Below are 23445 nucleotides of genomic sequence, written 5' to 3' on the forward strand. Positions count from 1 at the left end.
TTGAGAGAAATGCAAAATAATCTCCGTAAAGACCTTACAGAATGAACCCTGATGTTTTTATTACCGTAGAATGAGACTCCTCTTACACCGCCACGGAAAAATGAAGGACCGCACGTGTTATTTAGCTCAGAGCCGACAGAGCGTGTCGGCCAGCGCAGCTTCTCCTGCGCGCTTACAAAATGGCGAGTGAGCCGTTAGGCTGCGATACACAACCCTCACCACTAGATGCCACTAAAACATCCACGCTGAAGCTTTAACACGAGGTAACGGCTGTGAAACGGCGGGAGTTTGGTCAGATTTAGGGAAAGACGGTGGTTTGGGGTAAAAATAATGTAAGTTAAACGTTATTTAGCTTAGAATGTGTCACCTTTCACTTTCTTTCACACGGGACTTGAACCTCGGTCTCCTGAGGGAAAGTCTACTTGACTCATCCACCGCACCACACGGCTCTTTATACTACGTCACCTGACTTCTTCTGCCACTAGGGGTCGCCGCCTAACTAAAAATCTAAATGTGTGTCGTAACAAGCTGCTGATTGATGCACCTGTACGGACGTTTCTCTGCTGGATTACTTTATTTTATTAGAAGAAGCCGCTGACCGCTCCCGTGGTGGACTGACAAACCATAAAGAAAGAAAACACGGCGGATCAGCCAGAGATTCAGTCCTCAGCTCAGGTTAATGCTCACAGCTGACGCTCTGGATGCGCTTCCTGTGTCCTCTTCACGCCATCTTCACCATCACGTTGTTGTACGGTGAATCCAGCGGCCCCTCCCTCAGCTCCTCCTCCTCCTTCTCTGGCTCCTCCTCCCCATCTTCTTCATCTTCGTTGTTTTTTTGTGCAACAGGAAACACCCTCTGAGGTCGTTTGGGCACGGCGTAGTCGTCCACCCGGGGGTTGTACGGGTACTCGTGACCTTTAGGGTCAGCAGCTGTACCCATAATCTTCCACGCGTCTCCTCGCATCTCCTCAGGGTCGTCGTACACGGAGGGGGGAGGTTTTGGCATGGCGCAGCCTTCGGGCTCGTCGTAGATGTGCTCCACCTTCTCGTACGGCGGCCTGAGAGCGTCGGCGTTGCTCAGGAAGAGGTTTCTGATCTTCAACTCGTCGATGCTGTCGTAGAGCGGGTCGGCGCCGCTGTCAGCTGCGCCAGTCGGATGGGTGTTCAAGATGTCGGCCATGACGTTCGTGGCGATGGTGTCGAAGGGAAGGGAGTACTCTGGATCGTGGGGGATAAGAGGGGAGGCGCTGGGGGGAGGCACGCCGCCGCCACCTCTCTTCTCCCTCTTGGTGCTTCGATCTACGGCGGCCGGCAGGGTGATCTGGGAGTACGTCTGATCCGGGGTGGAGCTCAGTTTGGGGCTGAGGCGGGGGTTGGGGGTGGGGACGGGGGACAGGCCCGGGGCCGGGCCGGGCTCGGGGCCAGGCAGAGGGCAGCTGGAGATCATCTTGACCTGGTTCTTGCGGGGGATGGGGACGCCGCGAGTGTCCAGGGTCAAACTCTTCACACCGGTCAGCGTTTTGTCGACCGGGGGCTCCAGACGAGCCTGAGGACAGAACAGGTGACAGAGACATAAACCAATCAGTGATCAGTATTTTATCAGTGAGAGTCTATCTGTTTCACTCTGGGTCCTGGATTAAAGTCCCAGTCTGCTCCTGAACTGGACCGACTGACACTGTCCAGCAGATGGAGCTGTTGGTGTTACTTACAGCAGCTCAGAGATCAGAATCCTTCATCGGCCTCTCAGCAGTAAATCTTTGTGTTTTTAAACCAGACAGTCGACATGTCCTCAGTCTAACACTGTCAGCTGTTATCTGATGGAAACTGAGGTTCAGGTTTGGACAACGAGGCTGCACTTTAGTCACAGTTTGTCTCGGTGGCTTTGGTGCATTTCTCAGAACAGAAGGGAAATTCTCCAAACTACGTGTTCAGCCTCCACGTCGTTAAAGACATTACTCATCCTCATTATGTCGTTTCCTACATCCTCAACATGTCATGCTGATCCCAGTGTGTTGTTCTGGTTCTCTGTTGATGTCTGACCCCCAAAACATCAGTCCCTCTCACGCAGAACGGATATTTGGGGGCCATTTTGAGCCATTTATGTTAAAGCGCCGTGTCTCAACCACCACGTGGCAGACCCACGAAGATCTGTCTACAGAGATTAATTATGATCTCTGACACTGTGATATCCTGCACCAGTGTTGGCAGCAACACTTTACAAAAGTAACGCAGTAATATAACACATTACTAAAAAAATCAGTAATATATTAACGCGTGTTACGACACATTTTAACCCAAGATTAAGTGGTGTTTGTTTTTTAATAATTCACCAACACTGACAACATTTCGGCAGCAGAAAAACAAATCCACGAGTTATTTCCTGTTCGAGCCTGCAAACTATCGACTCCTCTTAACAAGACGCAGCTCCCCTGATGGATCATGGGTAAATAGATTTCTATAGGCTCTGTGTTTGCACTTTAACAAATTACTTTCCTGATCAGTGAGGCTGCTGTCAGCTCATCCTGACTGATCCTGTCAGAGTGTCGGAGATTTTAGTAGTCAGTGACGTTGTGCTGCTGTACCTCGTGTGTAAATACACACAGCGTCTTTCTTAATGATTCATCCTTTTTCACCCCCGCTATTAATCAGAAGGTTAAATTTTATGACAGAGCCCCACCTGATGCACGGACATAACTCTGCACATCACTAGAACCGTCAGAATCAGAATAATGTGCTCATTAAACAGGACAGGAACTCAAAGTAACGCAAAAGTAGTATTACAATTCAGAGACAGTAATACTGTAATATAACTAACTACTCTCAAATGACTAACAATCTATAAGGTATTACATTTTGGAAATAACTATTTTATAGATTTACAGGCAAAAACAAACATTGAAGCAAATATGACTTTGTGATTTAATAATTCATGTATGACAGGGTTGAACATCAGTTCAGTGTGTCCTGAACTGAATCTGAGGTCAGTATTTCCTCCTGTTTGTCTGAGCGAGCAGCTGTTTCAGGAAATGACTGAGCCTTTTTAAACATGGAAATAAATAAGTGTGAGGAGTTTTTAAAGATTGACGTCTTCGGGAGGAACCAATGGGCTCGGAGCTGACAGCCACAGACAGGAAGTCGCTTGGTGCTCTTTTTGAAAATGACCAAAAAAGACAGCCAACTGATTTACGAAGCTTTTCCAGCTGCTGTTGAATTGAGGTGTTTTAATAAGAACAGACTAAATGACATAAGATACCTTCAACATTATTGATCTTCAGTGTTTCAGATCAAGTAGTAGTGTGTTTTCCTACCAGCGAGGGGCGATGTTGCTGTTGATGTGGTGGAGGAGTGGCGCTCTCTCTGTCTTTGTGATGAATCATCTGAAGATTTGGCGTTTCCGTCACCATGCTGTACACGCCGTCAGCTGCCTGCAGACAGAAAACATCCAGGCGGGTTTTAAGCTGGAGCAGAAGCTTCCTGCTCCTCGAACAGACCAGAGACGCTGCTGCTTGAAGACTCCTTCCATTTTAGATAATTAACTGAGAACAAATCCTGACAGCTGTCACTAGAAACACACATCCATCCATATTGTTTTAATTAATTAATTAGTAGTAGTTACGTGAAATTAATCTCAGACTTTCTGAAGTCTAAAGCCGACTCTGCAAGTTCGGCCTTTCTCTGAATGTGGAGATTGCAGATTTATGCCCGACTGAAAGAACTGTGTTTTCACTTCAGGCCAAAGTCATAAATAATGTTGTCTGAGCCGTTTCTGATTTGCTGGTTAGGACGGAACATTAAATTAGTGACTGAAATCTCTGGTTGTTTTCCTGAGGTTTTGGTCTAGGTTTTATTCTGGCCACCATGACTTTATTCAGGAAGTCCTGAATTTATTGTGAGATAATTTGAAAGTTCTGTCTTTAATCCTGACTCTACTCTGAAAATCTGGATTTTATTCTGAAAATCCTGACTTTATTGAGGAGGTCCTGACTTTATTCTGATCTTATTTTGAAAAATTTTTCCTGCAGCTATTCGGACTCTGCCCTGAATATCTGGACTTTAATATGAAAGTCCTGACTTTTTTCAGGAAGTCCTGACTTTATCCAGCAATAAAAAAAATTATTATTGAACTTTATTCTGAAAACCCTGACTTAATTCAGATAATCCTGACTTTATTCTGACTTTATTTGAAAATTCTGCTTTAATCCTGCAGCTATTCGGACTCTGCCCTGAATATCTGGACTTTAATATGAAAGTCCTGACTTTTTTCAGGAAGTCCTGACTTTATCCAGCAATAAAAAAAATTATTATTGAACTTTATTCTGAAAACCCTGAATTCTGCTTTAATCCTGCATTTATACAGATTTTGCCCTGAAAATCTGGACTTTATCATCAAAGTCTTGACTTTATTCTGCTTTTAATTGAAAATTCTGTCTTTAATCCTGACTTTATTATGACTCATCTGAAAATCTGGGCTTTATTATGAAAGTCCTGACTTTATCCAGCAATAATTTGAAAATTCTGTCTCTAATCCTGACTTTATTATGACTCCACTCTGAAAATTTGAACTTAATTCAGATAATCCTGCCGTTATTCTGACTTTATTTGAAAATTCTGCTTTAATCCTGCATTTATATGGATTTTGCCCTGAAAATTTGGACTTTATTATCGAAGTCTTGACTTTATTCTGCTTTTAAGTGACAATTCTGTCTTTGATCCTGACTTTATTCTGATTCATCTGAAAATCTGGGTTTTATTATGGAAATCTTGACTTTATTCTGCTTTTAATTGAAAATTCTGTCTTTAATCCTGACTTTTATTGTGACTCTGCCCTGGAAATCTGGACTTTATTATTAAAATTCCTGATTTTATTCAGAAAATCTTGACAGTAATCTGAAAATCCTAACTTTATTCACATCTTTAGTGACTAAAGATGTAAATAAAGTTAGGATTTTCAAAATGAGTCAGAATGATGTCATGACTCATCACATCATTCTGACTCATTTTGAATCACTTAATTGTGAAAATTCTTGACTTTTTGTGAAAATCCTGACTTCACTCAGAGTCCTGACTTTATTTTGACTTTATTTTCTGATTTTATTTTGAACATTTCTGCCTTTAATCCTGACTTTTTTCTAACTCTACTTAAAAAATCTGGACTTTAATGTGAAAATTCCTGGCTTTATTTTGAAACCACGTAGAGACGATCTGTAATGTGAGCTAACCTGAGCAGCAGGGGTTTGTGGCATGTGGTTCCAGGGCTGAGGCATCAGTGGCATCCTGCTCTGGACCAGGGGTGGGTTGAGGGGCAAAGGGGGCAGGTTCAGGTCCTGGGGGTTCTCTAGACTCACCTGGCCCCCCCCAGAAGTCTGCCTGTGGGGGTGGGAGACCCGCTGCAGGTCGATGGCAGCTTCCACAGCCTGAAACAGGACGTTCCCCTGTTTGGTGTCAAACTCAAAATTCCCCTCGCCAGAGTCACATCTCCGCCCGGCCTCGAAGGAGAAGGAGCACTGAAGGCAAGGAAAAACACCAGAGTCAGGATTAAACCAGACTTCATTCATACAAGCTTGACCTTATTCAGTGAAAAAACAATGATGTGATATATTCAGCGACTAAAACTAAATAAACTGTAATGTAAAAGATGGACGAATGAACAACTAGTCGCTGCTGTTGTCTATATTCTTATTCCACAATGTGCAGGAATCTGTGGAATCAGACACTGCTGCTCCTGATTCATCTGAACCTAAAACTCCTCTGAGTTAATGTAACGGCTGACTTGTTCCACTAAAAAGCAGCAACTAGGAATTCCGTAGTGTTAAAAAACGTAAAGCTTTAAGGACTGAATTAATCTACAATCGTCTCTATAATGCGAGTTTAAGGTTAGCAGAATGAGAAGAACATGACAACCTCCGGCAAATCCGACTTCACGCTTTCGGAGTTTAATGAGACGACCTTTGTTAGGACTGAATATATAAATAAAACTGAATATGGAGAATTCATATTCATCTGATTGAGATACTCTTTAAGGATAGTCATTTAGTCCAGCTAATGTTATTAGCATAGCTGCCAACTCTCACGCATTGAGCGTGAGACTCATGCAGCTGACACCTTTCACACGCCCTCACGCTACACATCAATGTCTAACTGATAACGTTGACCTCGGCGTGAATAAACTCCGCCCAGCTGATGCGACACCGACATACCCTGTGATGTTAATCAGGTGTACCCGCTCTCGCGCTGTGAGTCCAGTTTATTGTGATGTAGCTGGTAGAGTTTTGCAATATACACATCTAAAAACTGAAGCCTGCTCTGTTCGGGACTGTGAGCTGCAGGTTATCAGAGCTGCTGAAGCTGAGGTGATACCAAAAGGTGACTGTTCAGAGAGAATCAACAACAAATCCGGTGGAAAAGGGGTTTTAGTTTCAGTGGGGACCTGATGTGGACTCTGTGGGGACCTCACAGGTGGAGTTTGAGGGTTAAGACTCGGTTTTAGGGTTGAGGTTACAGTTTGGTTAGAGTTAGGCAGGTAGTTGTGATTGTGTGTCACCTTGTCTCGTCCGAAGCGGCGCAGGTATCTGTACGGCCAGGTGTACAGGACGTCTCCCGCCTTATCGATCAGGTGAAGAGCGTCTGAGCCTGCTCGCAGGACGCCGTCTCCTTTCAGCCTGCAGCGATCAGACGCCTCCGTCCTCCGAACGCACACTCTGAAGTCACGCACTGACACAAACACACACATGAACACACGTGTCATGATCATGTGACGCAACTGCAACGCAAGATTTATACTCCTGCATCGGGCAGACACATGCGTTAATATTTGCAAGTAAGTAAACTTTATTTATATAGAACCTTTCAGAGACAAGAGGGGACACAAAGTCCTTCACAATATAAAATAAAATAAAACAAATAAAAACAATAACACATAAAATACAAAACCACATGGCTGGTGAAGGTGAAGGAGTCCAAGGCTCTGAAGGCTAAAGAGAGAGAGTTTCAGATCCTTAGGTCTCGGCCTGACGACCTCAGAGAGCGACCAGAAGTGTGTGCGTGCAACAGAAGAGGGAGCTTGACCACGCAAGGCTCTGTAAGTAATGGTTAAAATTCTAACATGCACTCTAAACAATTGGAAACCAATGAAGAGCCTGAAGCACGGGTGTAATATGTGATCTCCTGTTGGTCTTTGACAAAAGCCTTGCAGCTGCATTCTGTACAACCTGCAGTCTGTCCATGGAGGATTTGTTTAGACAAGTGTACAGCACATTGTGATAATCCAGACGAGAAGAAATAAAAGCATGAACAAGCATCTCCATCTCTTCTTTAGAAACTACAGATCTAATCTTAGCGATGTTCCTGAGATGGAAAAACAGATTTCATATGTTAAAACACATTGATTTGTCAGAGGATGACAGAGCCCCACTGGCCTGCCTGATCTTAGGAGTAATGTTGTCTGGGGCAAAAATCACCACCTCAGTTTTGTCTGAATTTAGTTGCAGAAAGTTTTCTGCCATCCATTTGTTAATGGCGGCTAAGCAAGTGTATCAGGGCTACAAGATAAATATAATTGGATGTCATCTGCATAACAATTGTAAGATATTTCTTCAAAACTACCAATGATCTTTCCGAGAGCACATATAGGCTGAACAGCAGGGGGCCGAGCACAGAACCTTGGGGCCCATCACAGGACAAATGAGACATATATGTGCGTCAGTGTCTCCGTTCTGCAATTACACCCAAACGCTAGCCGGCAGTAGCCAGGCCGATTTTTTGCCCCAGTCCGGTCCTGCGTGTGATCGTATCACGCAGAAGGCTCAATGTGTGACGTGACATTAAAGTGAGCGTTTCCTTCACACCTCCTGGACGGCAGTTAACGTGTTCAGATCTGTGACACTGAGCTGCACAGAGGAAACCACACACACTCTCTCTGAGCCAGGTGTGTGTGCGCTGCAGGTGTTTGAGGATGTGGGGAAACAGTAGCAGCTTCAGTAGCTGCACATCACAACCTCAATTATCCACACAATGTCACTACTGTGGTCCTGCAGCAGTGCAGTACTATTTATATCTGCGTTTCTTTATTTTCATCATTTCTGCTTGATTGACAACTACACATCACTTTGTCAACCCACAGGCTTTAATATGGAGCTGGTCTCCCTCTGCAGCTCTAACAGCTTCCACTCTTCTGCGGAGGCTTTCTACAACAAGCTGGAGTTGTTCTGCCCGTTCATCCAGAAGAGCGTTCGTGAGGTCAGATACTGATGTTTGACGAGAGAGCCCGGCTCCCTGTCTCCGTTCTAGTAAATCCCAAAGGTGTTCACAAGCTGTTGGAAGAATTATTGTCTAGCATTAAGATTTCAAACACTGACCACAGCATGAAAAAACAGCCCCTACAGAAAATATTAGCGCCGGGGTGTCCCAATACTTTTGTTCATACATTGTATAAAGTAGTAAAATAGCAAAGATCATGAAATTACAACAAAAACAAATATTTGCATGAGATATCTTAAATTTAGTTTCAGGAGCAGGGCCACTTCCGGCGTTTCTATAAATACCTACTAACCCATTGCCTTGTCTTCGCTCTCATGTTCTGCACCTTGCTCTATCTTGTTTCCTCATCTTCTTCTTCCTCCCCGCAAGGTAATAAGTCCATCACGCCTTCTGCACAACGCTGCGACTGCTACTGCACACGTCATGTAATCTCTTTCTTCCTCTCCTTGAGGTTACGAGCAGATCTGTCGGGCTACGATAAATATAGTAAGTATAATAAATGTATCCAGCAAGTGCAAGCCCAACACGCTCTCACCCCCAAGTCGTCTCATATAGACGCATGGTGAAGACCTGTAGCGTTGTTTTTGAATGAAGAAGCGACGCCAAGGGGTGTTGAACCAAACGTCCATACGAGACGAGCTGGCCATCAAAAAATCATTTAAAGATCTGTTGACGGGTTCTTGCTGTTGAAAAGAACACAAAGGGTCTGCTGTGTTTTGGACATTTGAATGTATTAAACCAAACCTCAGCACTTCTAACCACCTGTAATTGTGTCTTTATATATCCCGGTGTAGTACTTTTTAAACAACACGCAGCACAGAGTTCTGGTTGACCTCATCACCTCACAATCAGAGAAACCAGAACATGAACGCGCACAAACAGTCACTCTGCTGACGTCCGAAAACATCCGACCACAGACGTCTTTGACACAAAGTGCTGAGCGCTGGTGATGTTGAGAAACAGGAAGTTTGTCCTGTGAAGATAGAGGCTGAGGTCGTCCTGCAGCCGCTGGTCACTGCAGCGCTGCAACACCCTGCGCCGCAGCAGGAACTCACACACAAGTTTCCACTACACAACTACACATTTGTGTGTGCAAATGCATGATTTCAGTAAAAGCATCAGAACCGCAATGGAAAAATCCTCCGTTAGTTATAAAAGTCAACACAATCAGCAGACGCGAGGTTTTCTCTCTGACGCTCAGCTCTCGCTCAGTCGATGTGAAACGTCAGAAACACTCTCTACTCTACAGATCAAAACGCTTCTGTTTACAACATGTGAAACCTTCTACATGCCACTGCAGCGACATCAAACAGGTCTCCTCTCAGGCAGGAAAGCTCTCATCTGTTCCCCATTAAACATTAAAGAGGTCATATTCTGCTCTTTTAGTAAGGGGTTCTACCAGAACAGGTTCACTTGGTTTGTTAAACGCTCCGGTTTTTGCTCCCGAGTGAAGCGTCCCACTTCGATAAGTTCTTTGTTGGGCGTTGCACATGTGCAGTACCTAGGCATAGAAGTCTGCAAGGCCTTTGGAGCCCCGACAGGGCCCGACACGCTGGGTCGATTCAGGCTCGGGTCAGTTTCTCCTTATATGCGCAGAGCACACAAGCTTCTGTGTTAAAAAAATATTGTTGAATTCAGTGTTCAGTTTCAGCACTTTCCTTCTACACGAGTTCATCCAGACTAATAAGGTTACTCTAATGGATTTCCTGGTAGCTAATAATGGTTTCTGATCACCCTTTGAAACAATGTGCAGGTACGCCGTGCATGTAAATAAATAATTATTTGATCATAAATTAAACACATAAACACATTTCAGGCGCTCGGCACCTAATAATTTACAAATGAAGCACTGGTTGTATTGATTAGATTCTAAATAGCCTAAGCAATAGGATCTACTAGCCAATCGGTAGCAGAGTAGGGCGGGTCGTGACAAGCAAGGTAGTGGGATCCAAAACAAAGCCGCTTCAGCCGGTAACCACGGGCAGAACCACCAGAAGCAGCTTCAGAACCTGGACTGGAGCGCGACCTTTCAGAGCGTAGAGGTAGTAACACATTTATCTTTCAGAACGTTTTACCTGAGCTCTGTCTCCACATCACAGCAGCAGCTCCACTGACCGCCTGCAGGCTCTCTAACGTTGTTACATTACATTTATTCATTTAGCTTTTTATCAGAAGCAGCTAACAACAGCTGTACATGTCAGAGGTCGCACGCCTCTGGAGCAACGAGGGGTTAAGTGTCTTGCTCAGGGACACAATGGTGAGCATGACTCTTATCCACTGCGCCTCGGCCACCCACCACACTAGCTGCTAGGTGAGCATCAGGTCGCGCGTTAAAGAGCGACGCAGATTACAGGCTACAGAAGTAAAGGCTGTGTTCAGGAGCAGAGTTTTCTGTGGGAGAGGGGAGCTCCCTTTGGGCAAACCTGTTCCATACTCAAAAAAGATTTATAACCCAATAAAGGAGAGGGGAAACGCACAATAGTTTTTTTCAGTTGCCAGCCTGCAGAAGTGTAGATGAACTAAACTGTGACTCTTTAGGGATCCAAGCAACGGAGCTGCTGGAGTCCTATTGCTTTTGTTGTTGTTGTTCTTCTTCTTCTTCTTTTTCTTTCTTTCTTTCTTCTTTTTCTCTGCTAAAAGTGTTTCGGCAGCAAAAACTGCTGGACGAAAAACTTTGCGTTTTTGCAATTATCTCAAAAACGGCTTTGTTTAGAGTCAAACTTCTTTCAAAATTTTAATCTCTGGATTCATCTGCATCTTTGCTCCGATGGTCTTCTGCTCTGAAACTGTCAAATTATACGACTTTTTATCTCTTTTCTCTAAAACCTATTTTTGCGAACTCGTCCCAGACGGTTTCGCCAATCAACCTGAAACTTTGGCGGGGTCATCTACGTATGTCGCTGATCAAAAGTTATCAAAAGAATTTTGATACGGCAATCTCTTTTTTTCAACACAAAATGTTGCAGGTGGGTTAAACATGTCACCCAGTAATCAGGTACATATAATGACGCTCTCTGATCTCAAAGTGATGCTGTAAAAAAAGTTTGCGTTTTCCGCAATTATCTCAAAATATCCAAATTCACTTTAATCTCTCAAGTCGTCTGTTCTTCTCCTCGCGGCTGTATTTTTTCTTTGCTTTTACACAAAATGCATTCAATGACCACTTCATCCAAAAGCCACGAACTCCTTTATTTACTGCTCCACCGCCTGCAGAACTCTTCAAACCAGCTCAGGCGTCACAAATACACGCTTTGATAAAACCGTGGCTATTGTGCGCAAAACAGAGATTTTCCGTGTGTAGGATAGGCCCCCAGGTTCATGTTTATGAGACGCATCCAGGCTGCGTGTGTAGAAGTTAGTGCCTAAACCTAAGTCAGTAAATATGTGCATGTCGACCGGCTAGCCCTAAAGCTAGCAGGTAGGATTAGCCTCCTTTGTGTTGCAACGCTATTGCAAACTGCAGCGTATCATAGGCAAAATCACTCGCTACGTTTTTTCATGTGACGCCTGAGATCGTGCTGCTTCAAACGCACTGTACATAAAACTGATAAAAATACAGAAGAAGAGACTGACACAGAAGTATATATTATGTTTGCATCTATGTGTGGAGTGTTTTGAAAAAAGCTTAGAAGTGCAGTCTGAGCGTAAAGCAGGAAATGTCTTTGCATTTTGGCAGAATTGGTTCAGCGGGTTGGTTGATGACTTACAGGCTGTGGTCACTGTGTCTCCAGCACCAGTGTGACTGTTTGAACAACTGAACAAACTGTTTTATCTTTTTACAGATAAAGACTAAATGCAAAAATTTAGAGAAACTATGAGAATTGTTGCCAGTGTCTTTGTTGAACTGTATGAAGAGATTTGAAATGGTGGCTTTGGTTTTGAACGGTGTTTGTTAGGGTTCTGTTTCAGTCCGCACTTTCTTTGGAACACCTGCCTTTGAATGCAAATATCCAACTGCAGGAAGTCATCGTGGAGCTCAGGGACCTCGGCTGGGTGCCTCAGAGGTTCCGCTCTGTCCAGATGTTATTTACAGCACCTTTGCTAAGAACCTCTTCAATAAAAGATCACGAACACAAGCAAAGTAAAAGGATCCCCTCGGTGCAGAGCGGATCACAAAAAGTCTTCGAGTGGGTGCATGTGTTTGAGTGTGCGCTTTTGATGCATCATTTTGGCCGCAGGCTGCTAAATTTAGCAGCTATGGGGAAAAAACGCTAGAGAGAGGAAGTGGGGTTTTTTGGAGGTGCGACAGGAAGTTGTGACTGAAGTTTGAGCTGAAAAAGCACGACAACGCGAGGAGGAGGTTCTAAACCTCTAAGAGTTTTATCTTCAGAGGCTTCTCGGGTCTGCAGATAGAAATATGATCCACAGATCATTGATGCAGAGGTAGCAGATGAGACAGATGTTCTGCAGCTGCTGAGGTGATAAAAACACACAGTGCTGAGTTTTATTCTGTTTCACTGTTTTCCAAAAGCACTCAACATTTTATTCAGACTTTGCACTAAACCCTACTGTATTCCACTGTTCAGTGTATCTGAGTGTGTCTGTAGTAGATCTGCGGCTGCGTGCGATGGTCGTGGGGTTATTTCTAATGCGATCGTCTTCTAATTTACACATTCTGTTGTGGTTGGATGTTGTCCTGTCGTGAGCAGTAAAGTACTGCTTTCTACACTGTGGTATTACTGTCTTTTGCTGCAGTAAAAGATCTGTGTACTTCCTCCACCTCCATTTAGCGCCATTACAAAACGCTTCTTGCGGTTTTTGTAACTCTGACCAGCTGCTGATCGGTTTCAGCCTCGTCAGACATCAAACCTTCTGTCGGCCGATGGGGAGTCTTTAAGATGTCACGTAGAGACATGAAAAGAAATGAAGCACAGTAAACTCCTTGAAGCAGCTTGTTAATCCGCCCTCAGAAGCTTTATTTGGACTGTATTATATATATATATAGTATTGAGGTCATGATCCTACAGTGGAATACTGAACAAAACTCCTTCATTTAATTGTTCATTGTAGATCTGAGCAGCAGAACTACAAACATGGCGGTGTTGGTACCAGGAGCAGGGCCACACCTCAAACATGCCACCCATCCCTTCGCTCTGCCAGTCTGCACCTTCCTCTATCTTGTTTCCTCGTATCCTTCTTCCTCTCTGTAGGGTCCATCGTGTCTTCCCCACATTTACTCCTGCACACGTCTTGTATATTATATAATATTTATATTTCTACACTCTTTGTATTTCTGTTTGAACCCATTGTAGTTTTCTGCACTCATTATTACTATTACTGTATAATTCATCACTTCTGTTTATCATTACATTTCTGTCTGCTGTAAATGATTTAATATTAGATTTAATATTTCCTACTTTATTGTTATTTAATAAATTAAATAAAGTATTTCTGATTCTGAGGCTTCACCACCGCACTGACTACAGTCAGCTGAAAGCTCTTGCCTACACACAGGTTCTCCACACAACTAATTATGTCACTGATGATTTTGGTCTGAACACTTGTGCAAACAACTGCCTCACATTTTATATTTGGAACAAATTTTAATCACTTTGTTTTCACTGTTTCTGTTCTGTCGACAAAGATGCTTTAAATCTACTGTGAAACGATCAAACATGAATCCTCACTCGTCCTTTTGTGCCTACTCAGTGTGTTTAAGGTCATGGAACTTACGTTAACTTTTAAACTGACAGACATCCTGTGTGTAACTGAGGGCACAATTCAAACGGGACCTAAACATTAGTCGTCTCTCACTGTTGACTACTGAACATGCTGTAAAACTAGCAGCCCGGGCTTTTATTTGGGACATTTAATTCCTTTTGCTCAAATCTGAAATAAGCTACTATGAAAGAGTTTATTTATTTCAAACAGAATATTACTTACTTATTACTTACTAATACACGTCGTTCATTTGATCCAGCCCCGACTGACGGCTTATGTGCTAAAAACAACAGCAGGCTGCCGGATGAGAGAAGTCAGCAGACAGAGAGCGACGGACTTCACATGACAGGATTCACAGCCTGGATTCATTTTTATGAAAAGCTGTTCTGATTCTTTTGATGGGTGGAGACTGTGTTTCAGACTGAAGGAAGATAAATAATCAGGAACAGACACATTCGGGCTTAACGAGCGCTTCAGAGGTAACACCGGTAAATCTGAAATATGAATCAGACTTTGGGACTCGTTGTTTCTGTTAAATGAACGATTGAATTGTGGAGAATCTAACTGATCTAACGATGTGCAGCATGTCACACGGTTAAACACACAATATTTAACAATCTGAGCAGCTTAGAAGCAGCTAAAGCGGCGAGCCCGCGGGGTTTAACAGCTTTTATACATCCAGAGAACTTCTGTAAAGACCAGACCAGGCGTTTATCTGTCAAAATGTGTTCTCTCAGCAGGCCAGTAAAGGAGGTAGGCGGCTATTTGAGACTCGGCTATAAATTGAAGTTTTACAGTATGTTTGTCCAAAATAAAGTCCCGTGGTGGTTCCCCAGAAGGGGAGGGGCTTAGGCTCTCTAAATGCAACGTCCAGTCAGACTGTGTTATTTACGAAACATCACTAAAAAGGAATCAATGTCGGGTGAAAGTCTAGTTTCTGACCCTCGGTCCATCTCCCTTTTTATTTATAGCAGGCCTACTTTCAGTGTCGAACTGTGATGCCAGAGCTTCGTTCTGGTCTTACATGTCGTTCAAGACAAACGACCAGTTTTGTGGTTCAGGTGTGAGGACGTGTTGCCACCTTTGCTCTGAAGGTGGTTCATCAAACAGGCGTACCTGTCTCTCTGCCGCCGTACAGTGAGTTGTCCTCCATTCCTTCATCTTCATCCACTCTGTTTCCTCGCTGCAGGCTGCCTTTCCTCACACTGTGCTCCGCCCAACTCATCTACACACACACAAACATAATGCAACAATTACATCATCAGTTTCATGACTTTTGCCCCGTCTGATCATCAGAGAGACGCTTCAGCTTCACGCTCACACTGTGCTTAAACACCACATAAAGAGAAAAGAAATAAGAGTCCCTTCAGTGAATTTGTGTGTTGACCGTTTGCAGACAGAAGCTGCCGTGTGATTGGCTGTTTGTGTATCACACGGACACAGAAAGAGGAAGTGGAGCTCTGACTCAGGACTGTCAGCCGGCATCACGCTGCTGTTTATAACCACACAAATAATATTTCATGTGTGCAGCTGAGACGCCATCACGAACCACAGCGATCTGATCTGTTCTGATGGATCAACACAAAAACCACAAACTGTCACACAGTGTGAATGTCTGGTCCCAACGGTGGTGCATTGTGGGACGTGGCAGAAAGGTGATTGTTCGTTAGCCATTAGAGTTATGGGAGAATAGGCTGATCGGGTAAACTGAGCTGTTTTAAAGTTTTATACAAAGCACCGTTAACTTGGACCTCCTTGTATTTTTGTGTCTTGTGAACAGCTGACTGGACGCTCTGTTTCCGCCCGGTGCACAGTGTAAGTGTCACTGTTAGTTTCCGACACACGCAGTTGTCATTTTCACGCCCAGCGAGTGTCGGCACGTTGCTATCTTGAAGCAGCAGAAAGGGGTTGACCAATAAAAACCTGGTCTGAAGTCAAACTTTCCTGCTGCTTGAAGGCTGACAGGCGGAGAGACATGAGGCAGAACTGGAAGACGTGCTCTTAAATGAGAGTTTAAGAGCACAAACAGAGTTTATTAACAAACAATTTATTGTAATCACGAGCTGTCAAGCGGCCGCAGATCGACCCGCTCACACGGGACGGCCGGCGCTGTGCAGAGTTCTGCACGCCTGCCGAGAATTGCAATGCACCACATTATGAATCCACCTCTTAATCATCTAACAATCTTTATCCATCACCCCTTTTCAGACACTTAGCTGTTCACACTGATCACCACACTACTTCTACTGAGTGTAACACAATATTAACAACTCTAAACGTTCATAAAATATATACTTAGAATCATTTATCACCATTGATGAACCCCACAGAGGATATTAAAAAAAGTTATTATAAAAGAAGTATTTGGAGGTGCATGCAAAACTCGTCATAACACCTGTCCGAGTGTGTTTTGAATGCATAGCAGCGGGTCGGGTGGACGTTACACTGTGCTCCTAAATAATTTTCCCGGTTCTATTTTTAGGGGCATCTGCATCTAAATGGTCACATGAGCCGTGGTGAGCTTAATTAATGATAAGAAGTTCTCACACACAGCACAGGTTCATACAGTGACACTGTTCGGAGGTGAAGACGTTTCAAAGAGACGACAGCGTCTGTCTGCTTCACTGATAAACCACAGAGCTGCAGAGGAATATTCATGATCAGAGACGGTTTAGACATCACACTTCTGTCTGCGTCACCCTTTAAACAACTGATAAACTGATTTTTTGTAATGCACAATTCAGCCACCATTTAAATAGCAATGCATCTGGAACATTTCTATTTAAATGCACGGTGTAACGAGCAGAAGTGGACACGCCCTGAACACACTGCGTCACGCACTTCGGGCCATTCTCTGTAGGTTCGTTTAAAAAGGGCTGGAAGACTCGTCAGAACAGCTCGAACCACATCTGACACGTCAGAGACTTGAGGGGTTTTGTCTCGGATCAAATGCATTTTTAAAATGGTGGCAGAAGCCACCGACTCAGGGGGAAGCTGACCAGTAACGCAATGTGTCGGGTGACCTTGAGGCCGACAGTTTCCTCTTTGTCAGTTGTGTAAAAAGCTGCTCTTTCATAAGCGAGCTGTGCTTCCTGTAGGTCGAGCAGCTAATGTTAGCATAGCAAGTCACGGCCACGGCAGACAGACAGGCTGGTCGGTCGGTCACGTTGTGTCCTTCTAATCAAAGTAAAACCACCGACAAAGACAGGAGAGTAAAACCACTTCCCACCATCATAGGAAGACTGAGGTCGACCTCTGATCACCTGCTGTCTATCTGCAGTTACTGCAGGAAGCCGACTGACCTTCATTCACACAGTTATTTTTGAGTATATATATTCTTTAAAAAAAGAAGATGTTAAGAAATTAATGTTTTCTAAAATAACTAAACTACACGTTCAAAAACTAAAGGGTACCCACAGCGTTAATAAAAAAGGGGGTCCTGTGTGTGTGGACCTACCGGGAAAGCGATCTCGCACAGTTTGTGTACCCAGTCATCCAGATGTTGTCTGTCTGCAGCAAATACGTAGATCTTCTCTGTGGTCTCGATCAGGAAGGGTCCCGTGTCTCTGGGACAGTCTATCTCCACCTCCGACACCCGGATACAGTCGGCCATACGGATCACCTAGTGGAGACACAAACGGCAGCAGAGCAGAACTTAGAAGAAGGAATAATCGCTTAATAACATAAAACCTAACCAACCAAACTTGTGTGTGGGACACCACAAGTAGAATGTGGGTCACGATACAGAACAGTAGAGAACAGGAGTGAAGAGCAATTCAGAGCACAGTACAACACAGAACAGAAGGATATAGCATAGGAAAGTTGTTAAAGTTTTGGGTTTCCGATTTAATTTGAAATCGTCTGTCTCTGCTGTCCTTGTCTCACTTTATCTCTCTCTATCAGTGTCTTTTGATTTGGACGCTTCTTGAATTCCTGTTTATTTCTGTAAGTTTAGTTCACTTTGTCCAAATAAACGCCATCCGCTTTAGTGTCTGCATTTTGGGTCCAAGTTCCTGTTTCCTGGGTCTTCATTCAGACAGCTATTACAGTATAAACTGACAAGTATTGACCCAGCGGACAATAAACAGAGAGAATAAATCGAAGGATTTAAGCTAGCATCCCAACTGCTAGCCACCTGCCTGCTTGCAACCAGCTATTTATATCAGCCAGTTCTCATGTCAGCCTTCTGGCAACAAGTCTTCTTTCCGACTTAACTGCAGCCAGACTGCACTTCATCCGCTGAGTCTTCAGCCGTCTTGTCCTGGGTCTACCCCGCAGACAGCTAGCCTCCTTTTAGCAACCTCACATGCAATGTCCCTTCATCTCGACGGACAGCCAACTAGTTACACATCCACCTTCAGTAAATCCTGCTAGGAGAAGACCTGGTCTATACAGTCTCCAATGAGTCATCACTGCCAAGGTCCTCGTCTTCATAGCTGTCCAGCTCTTTGTCCTCATCGCTGCCATCCAGTGTCTTTCTGCCCGACGTCCCAGAGACACAGCTGGCTAGCATCCTTGAGATGTTTATCAGTACCACAGAGGTACCACCAGCCTCAACTGGTTTTTCGTCAGCGACCAGGCCGACAACTGCTTCCGGTTCTCAGTTGGCAAGCCGGCTGACTCTTGTCCGTGCTGAGCTACAGCAACTTCCTGTTTCTGTGGATCTGCAAATGACTCTAGTTCATGAGCTGCAGCAAATTCTGGTTTCCCCTGAAATGCAGAAACAGTCTTCTGGCTCTGATAAGTTACGGCAACCTCCTGACTTTGTTAAACTGCTGCCACAGAACGGCAGCAGCGCACTGTCCTTGCTGAGTTGCAATTGACTTTGGTTCCTGTGCTGCAGCTATTCTCTGTGCCTGAACTGAAGCATTCCCTAGTCCCAGAGAAACTCCCTGCTCCTGAGCTAAAGTGGCTTCCTATCCCCCTGGAGCAGCTGCTAGACCCTGACACTGCTAGACTACAGCTGGCCCCAGACCTTGTGGAGTCGCTGCAACTTACAGCATCAGCAGCCCCTTGTATCTCTGGCCTCACAGGCTCTCCTGCAAGACGCCCTGTCACCCCCAGCTGCTCTGTGGTTAGTCTTCAGCCAGCCTGCTGTGTCTCTTGTCTTAAGGCCTTAAACTGTGGTCCTGGTCTCCTGTCTTGTCCCCAGTCTTGTGCTCAGCCTTCAGAGAGTCTCCGTCCTCGTCACCAGCCTCCAGAGGCACCTGCCCAGACTCAAGGGCAGGAGGATGCACTTTGTCTAAATGAACACCGTACACTGAACCTGTTCTGCTTTAGTGTCTGCATTTTAGGTCCACATCCCTGTTTCCTGTGTTCACACTAAAGCAGCCATAACAAAAGTAGAAGACAGTAGAGTACAAAAGTGTGAAATAGAATTGAATTAAATAAAGTAGAATGCGTTTAAGAGAGCAGGCTAACACAGTGAAGTAGGAAAGGGTGGAGTCTACCTTCTTGTTTTCTTGCTGTTTGCGTAGACTTTTGTCGTTCTTCTCCACACTTCCTCCATCTTTACACTCATAGAACTCCAGTCTGGAAATCGAACAGGAGCTTTCTCTGTACAGGACGCACCACACACGCTTCCACTTCTACAAACAGAGACATACACAATAAAAGTTAGAGTGGAAGGCAGATGTGTGGGAGGCGCTCACTGCTGTTCAGGCTCTGATCCTGGGAACAAACACTGAGCTCAGTGGTGCGGTTTGGCTCAGAGGCTGCAGGTGGAAGCTGATGAAATGGCAGCACAATTTCTAAACTACTAACCACTGCATTACTGCTCCAGTTCCTGTTCTTACCACTGTTTCTGTTCCTGTCATCTCTCCTGTCCGTGTTACTGTCACTGTTCCTGTATTGTCTCCTGTTCCTGTTCCTGTTCCTATTCCTGTCATCTCTCCTGTTCCTGTCCCTTTCAACTCTGCTATTCCTGTTCTGTTCCTGTCATCTCTCCTGTTCGTGTTACTGTCACTGTTCCTGTCATCTCTCCTGTTCCTGTTCCTGTCACTGTTCCTGTCATCTCTCCTGTTCCTGTTCCTGTCACTGTTCCTATTCCTGTCATCTCTGCTATTCCTGTTCTGTTCCTGTTCCTGTCATCTCTCCTGTTCCTGTTCCTGTTCCTGTTCCTGTCATCTCTCCTGTTCCTGTTCCTGTCACTGTTCCTGTCATCTCTCCTGTTCCTGTTCTTGCCACTGTCACTGTTCCTGTCATCTCTCCTGTTCCTGTTTCTGTCACTGTTCCTATTCCTGTCATCTCTCCTGTTCCTGTTCCTGTCATCTCTCCTGTTCGTGTTACTGTCACTGTTCCTGTATTGTCTCCTGTTCCTGTTCCTGTTTCTGTCACTGTTCCTATTCCTGTCATCTCTCCTATTCCTGTTCTGTTCCTGTTCCTGTCATCTCTCCTGTTCCTGTTCCTGTCACTGTTCCTGTCATCTCTCCTGTTCCTGTTCCTGTCACTGTTCCTGTCATCTCTCCTGTTCCTGTTCCTGTCACTGTTCCTATTCCTGTCATCTCTCCTGTTCCTGTTCTTGCCACTGTCACTGTTCCTGTCATCTCTCCTGTTCCTGTTTCTGTCACTGTTCCTATTCCTGTCATCTCTCCTGTTCCTGTCCCTTTCATCTCTGCTATTCCTGTTCTGTTCCTGTCATCTCTCCTGTTCCCGTTCTTGTTCCTGTCCCTTTTATCTCTCCTGTTCCTGTTCTTGTTCATTTCCCTTTCATCTCTGCTATTCCTGTTCTGTTCCTGTCATCTCTCCTGTTCGTGTTACTGTCACTGTTCCTGTTTTCTCTCCTGTTCCTGTTCCTGTTCCTTTCCCTGTCATCTCTCCTGTTCCTGTTCCTGTTCCTGTTCCTGTCATCTCTCCTGTTCCTGTTCCTGTCACTGTTCCTGTCATCTCTCCTGTTCCTGTTCCTGTCACTGTTCCTGTCATCTCTCCTGTTCCTGTTTCTGTCACTGTTCCTATTCCTGTCATCTCTCCTGTTCCTGTTCCTGTCATCTCTCCTGTTCGTGTTACTGTCACTGTTCCTGTATTGTCTCCTGTTCCTGTTCCTGTTTCTGTCACTGTTCCTATTCCTGTCATCTCTGCTATTCCTGTTCTGTTCCTGTTCCTGTCATCTCTCCTGTTCCTGTTCCTGTCACTGTTCCTGTCATCTCTCCTGTTCCTGTTCCTGTCACTGTTCCTGTCATCTCTCCTGTTCCTGTTTCTGTCACTGTTCCTATTCCTGTCATCTCTCCTGTTCCTGTTCTTGCCACTGTCACTGTTCCTGTCATCTCTCCTGTTCCTGTTTCTGTCACTGTTCCTATTCCTGTTATCTCTCCTGTTCCTGTCCCTTTCATCTCTGCTGTTCCTGTTCTGTTCCTGTTCCTGTATTCTCTCCTGTTCCTGTTCTTGTTTCTGTCCCTTTCATCTCTGCTATTCCTGTTCTGTTCCTGTCATCTCTCCTGTTCCCGTTCTTGTTCCTGTCCCTTTTATCTCTCCTGTTCCTGTTCTTGTTCATTTCCCTTTCATCTCTGCTATTCCTGTTCTGTTCCTGTCATCTCTCCTGTTCCCGTTCTTGTTCCTGTCCCTTTTATCTCTCCTGTTCCTGTTCTTGTTCATTTCCCTTTCATCTCTGCTGTTCCTGTTCTGTTCCTGTTCCTGTATTCTCTCCTGTTCCTGTTCTTGTTCTTGTCCCTTTCATCGCTGCTGTACCTGTTCCTCTCATCTCTCCTGTTCTTGTTCTTGCCACTGTTCCTGTTTGTGTTCCTGTCATCTCTAAAGTTCCTGTTCTTGCTCCTGCCCCTTTCATCTCTGCTGTTTCTGTTCTGTTCCTGTTCCTGTCATCTCTCCTGTTCTTGTCACTGTTCCTGTCATCTCTCCTGTTCCTGTTCCTGTTCTTGTTCCTGTTCCTGTTTGTGTTCCTGGCATTGCTTCAATACACTTAATTTGTAATAGTACAAATAATTGATAAAGTAATAAATAATTCAATAATATAATGTTACATTCCTTTTGCTGACTAATGAGTAATTTTACTTTTGATACTGTAAATACATTTTGCAGCTAAGACATCAGCACTTTTACACTGTACCGTTTTGAATGCAAATTACCTGTAGTGGAGTAGTTTCACCCTGAGATACTGCTACTTTTACTGAAGTAAAACATCTGAATACTTGTTTCACCACATTACTGCTGCACCACAAACATCACACACACATGCTGTGTTAGCGTTAGCTCTGTTGTTAGCGCAGTGTGAGTGCTGGTGTACCTTTCCAAATCTCTGTTGCTGCAGCTGCAGCACCCCCTTTTTCCTGATGTCCTCCTCCATGATGACACCGCAGGTCCTCCTCCTCGCCTCCTCCTTTCCTCACCTCTTTTCTCTTCTTCTCTCTGTGCTCCACTATTCTTTTGATGTCTGCCACCACTCTTCTCTCCTCCTCTGGTGTTTCCTCCTTTCCTTCCTCGCCTCCTCCACTCACCCTCCTCTCTGAGTTTCTTCTTCCTCGTTGGCTAAAGTCTCACCTCCTCTTGTGGTTGTCCGCTTTCTTCCTTTATTACTACTCTTCTTCGTTCCTTCCTCCTCCTCTTCCTCTCTGCTTGCTTTGGCTCTGCTCCCCTTCACCTTTCTTTTGCTCTGCGTTGACCCTTTTCGTGGCACTTCTTTTCATGAACTTCTCCTTTTATTTCCACCTGCGGTTCCCCTTTCACCTCCTTTTGTTTTGTCTTTCTTTGTTTACTCGCTCGACTTTGTCCAGTTTGGAGAGTTTCTCGCCGTCCTCTCCTCCTGCACCTCTTTTCTTGCCTCCCTCTCTCTCTCTGTCTGTGGTATCAGTGTGATGCAGAGAAGCGTCTCTGTTTCCTGCCTTCTCGCTCTGTTGCAACATGTAATGCAGAACTAAGCGTCTGTGTGAAACCTCCTCCTTCAGTGTCGCTCCTCCTGTCCCCCTGTGTCACACTTTGTTTTATACATCCACTCTTCATTTCTGCTCTGTGGTTACTTTACCTTTTGTTGTTATTTTTCAACTTTGTTTCTACTCACCTACCTGCACATACTGATGTAAAACGACATCATTTGGTTTCCTGCTCCCCCTGGTGGTCATGTTGGCGACTGATTCTGTTCATATGTGCTGAAATTCTCCTTAGATCGCGATAGCAATAAATCAAATGCTCCAACACCCATGACAACAAAAACTGGTATGTGTGGCTGCAGGACTGTGATAAGCAAAACCTCCTTACCTCCCTACCTTCTTACCTCCCTACCTCCTTATTATTACCTACCTCCCTATGAACCTAGCTCCTTACCTCCCTACCTTCTTACCTCCCTACCTCCTTACATTTTAAACTCTCTACCTCCTTACATTTTAAACTCTCTACCTCCTTACATTTTAAACTCCCTACCTCCTTACCTTGTTACCTCCCTACCTTGTTAGCCTCTTACCTCCCTACCTCCTTATTATTACCTACCTCCTTATTATTACCTACCTCCCTATGAACCTAGCTCCTTACCTCCCTACGTTCTTACCTCCCTACCTCCTTACATTTTAAGCTCCCTACCTCCTT

At 44.6% G+C, this 23445-nt stretch overlaps 2 protein-coding genes across 3 annotated transcripts in view; both read right to left on the minus strand.

The window, feature by feature from the left end:
* dok2 (docking protein 2) overlaps positions 1-22865 on the minus strand; it is a 23607-nt gene extending 742 nt beyond the window's left edge. The window contains exons 1-8 of one of the 2 annotated variants that reach the window (XM_038703289.1): positions 22154-22865; positions 19368-19505; positions 17375-17539; positions 15034-15142; positions 6542-6711; positions 5346-5504; positions 3309-3425; positions 1-1546 (exon numbers count right to left, since the gene is read on the minus strand). The exon at positions 1-1546 is cut by the window's left edge and continues 742 nt beyond it. In XM_038703289.1, coding sequence (XP_038559217.1) covers positions 722-1546; positions 3309-3425; positions 5346-5504; positions 6542-6711; positions 15034-15142; positions 17375-17539; positions 19368-19505; positions 22154-22213 — 1743 coding nt within the window. In that variant the 5' untranslated portion in view covers positions 22214-22865 and the 3' untranslated portion in view covers positions 1-721. Of the gene's footprint in view, positions 1547-3308; positions 3426-5219; positions 5505-6541; positions 6712-15033; positions 15143-17374; positions 17540-19367; positions 19506-22153 lie in introns of both variants that reach the window. The other variant, XM_038703288.1, reaches the window with a different exon arrangement.
* The window catches only part of LOC119891504 (scavenger receptor cysteine-rich type 1 protein M160-like), a 1270577-nt gene that overhangs the window by 979667 nt on the left and 267465 nt on the right, over positions 1-23445 (minus strand). The window lies entirely within an intron of this gene.

The sequence above is a fragment of the Micropterus salmoides genome, unplaced genomic scaffold (assembly GCF_014851395.1).
Source record: "Micropterus salmoides isolate LMB-PRFRI ecotype aquatic unplaced genomic scaffold, ASM1485139v1 Ms_hic_scaffold_7, whole genome shotgun sequence".
NCBI lineage: Eukaryota > Metazoa > Chordata > Actinopteri > Centrarchiformes > Centrarchidae > Micropterus > Micropterus salmoides.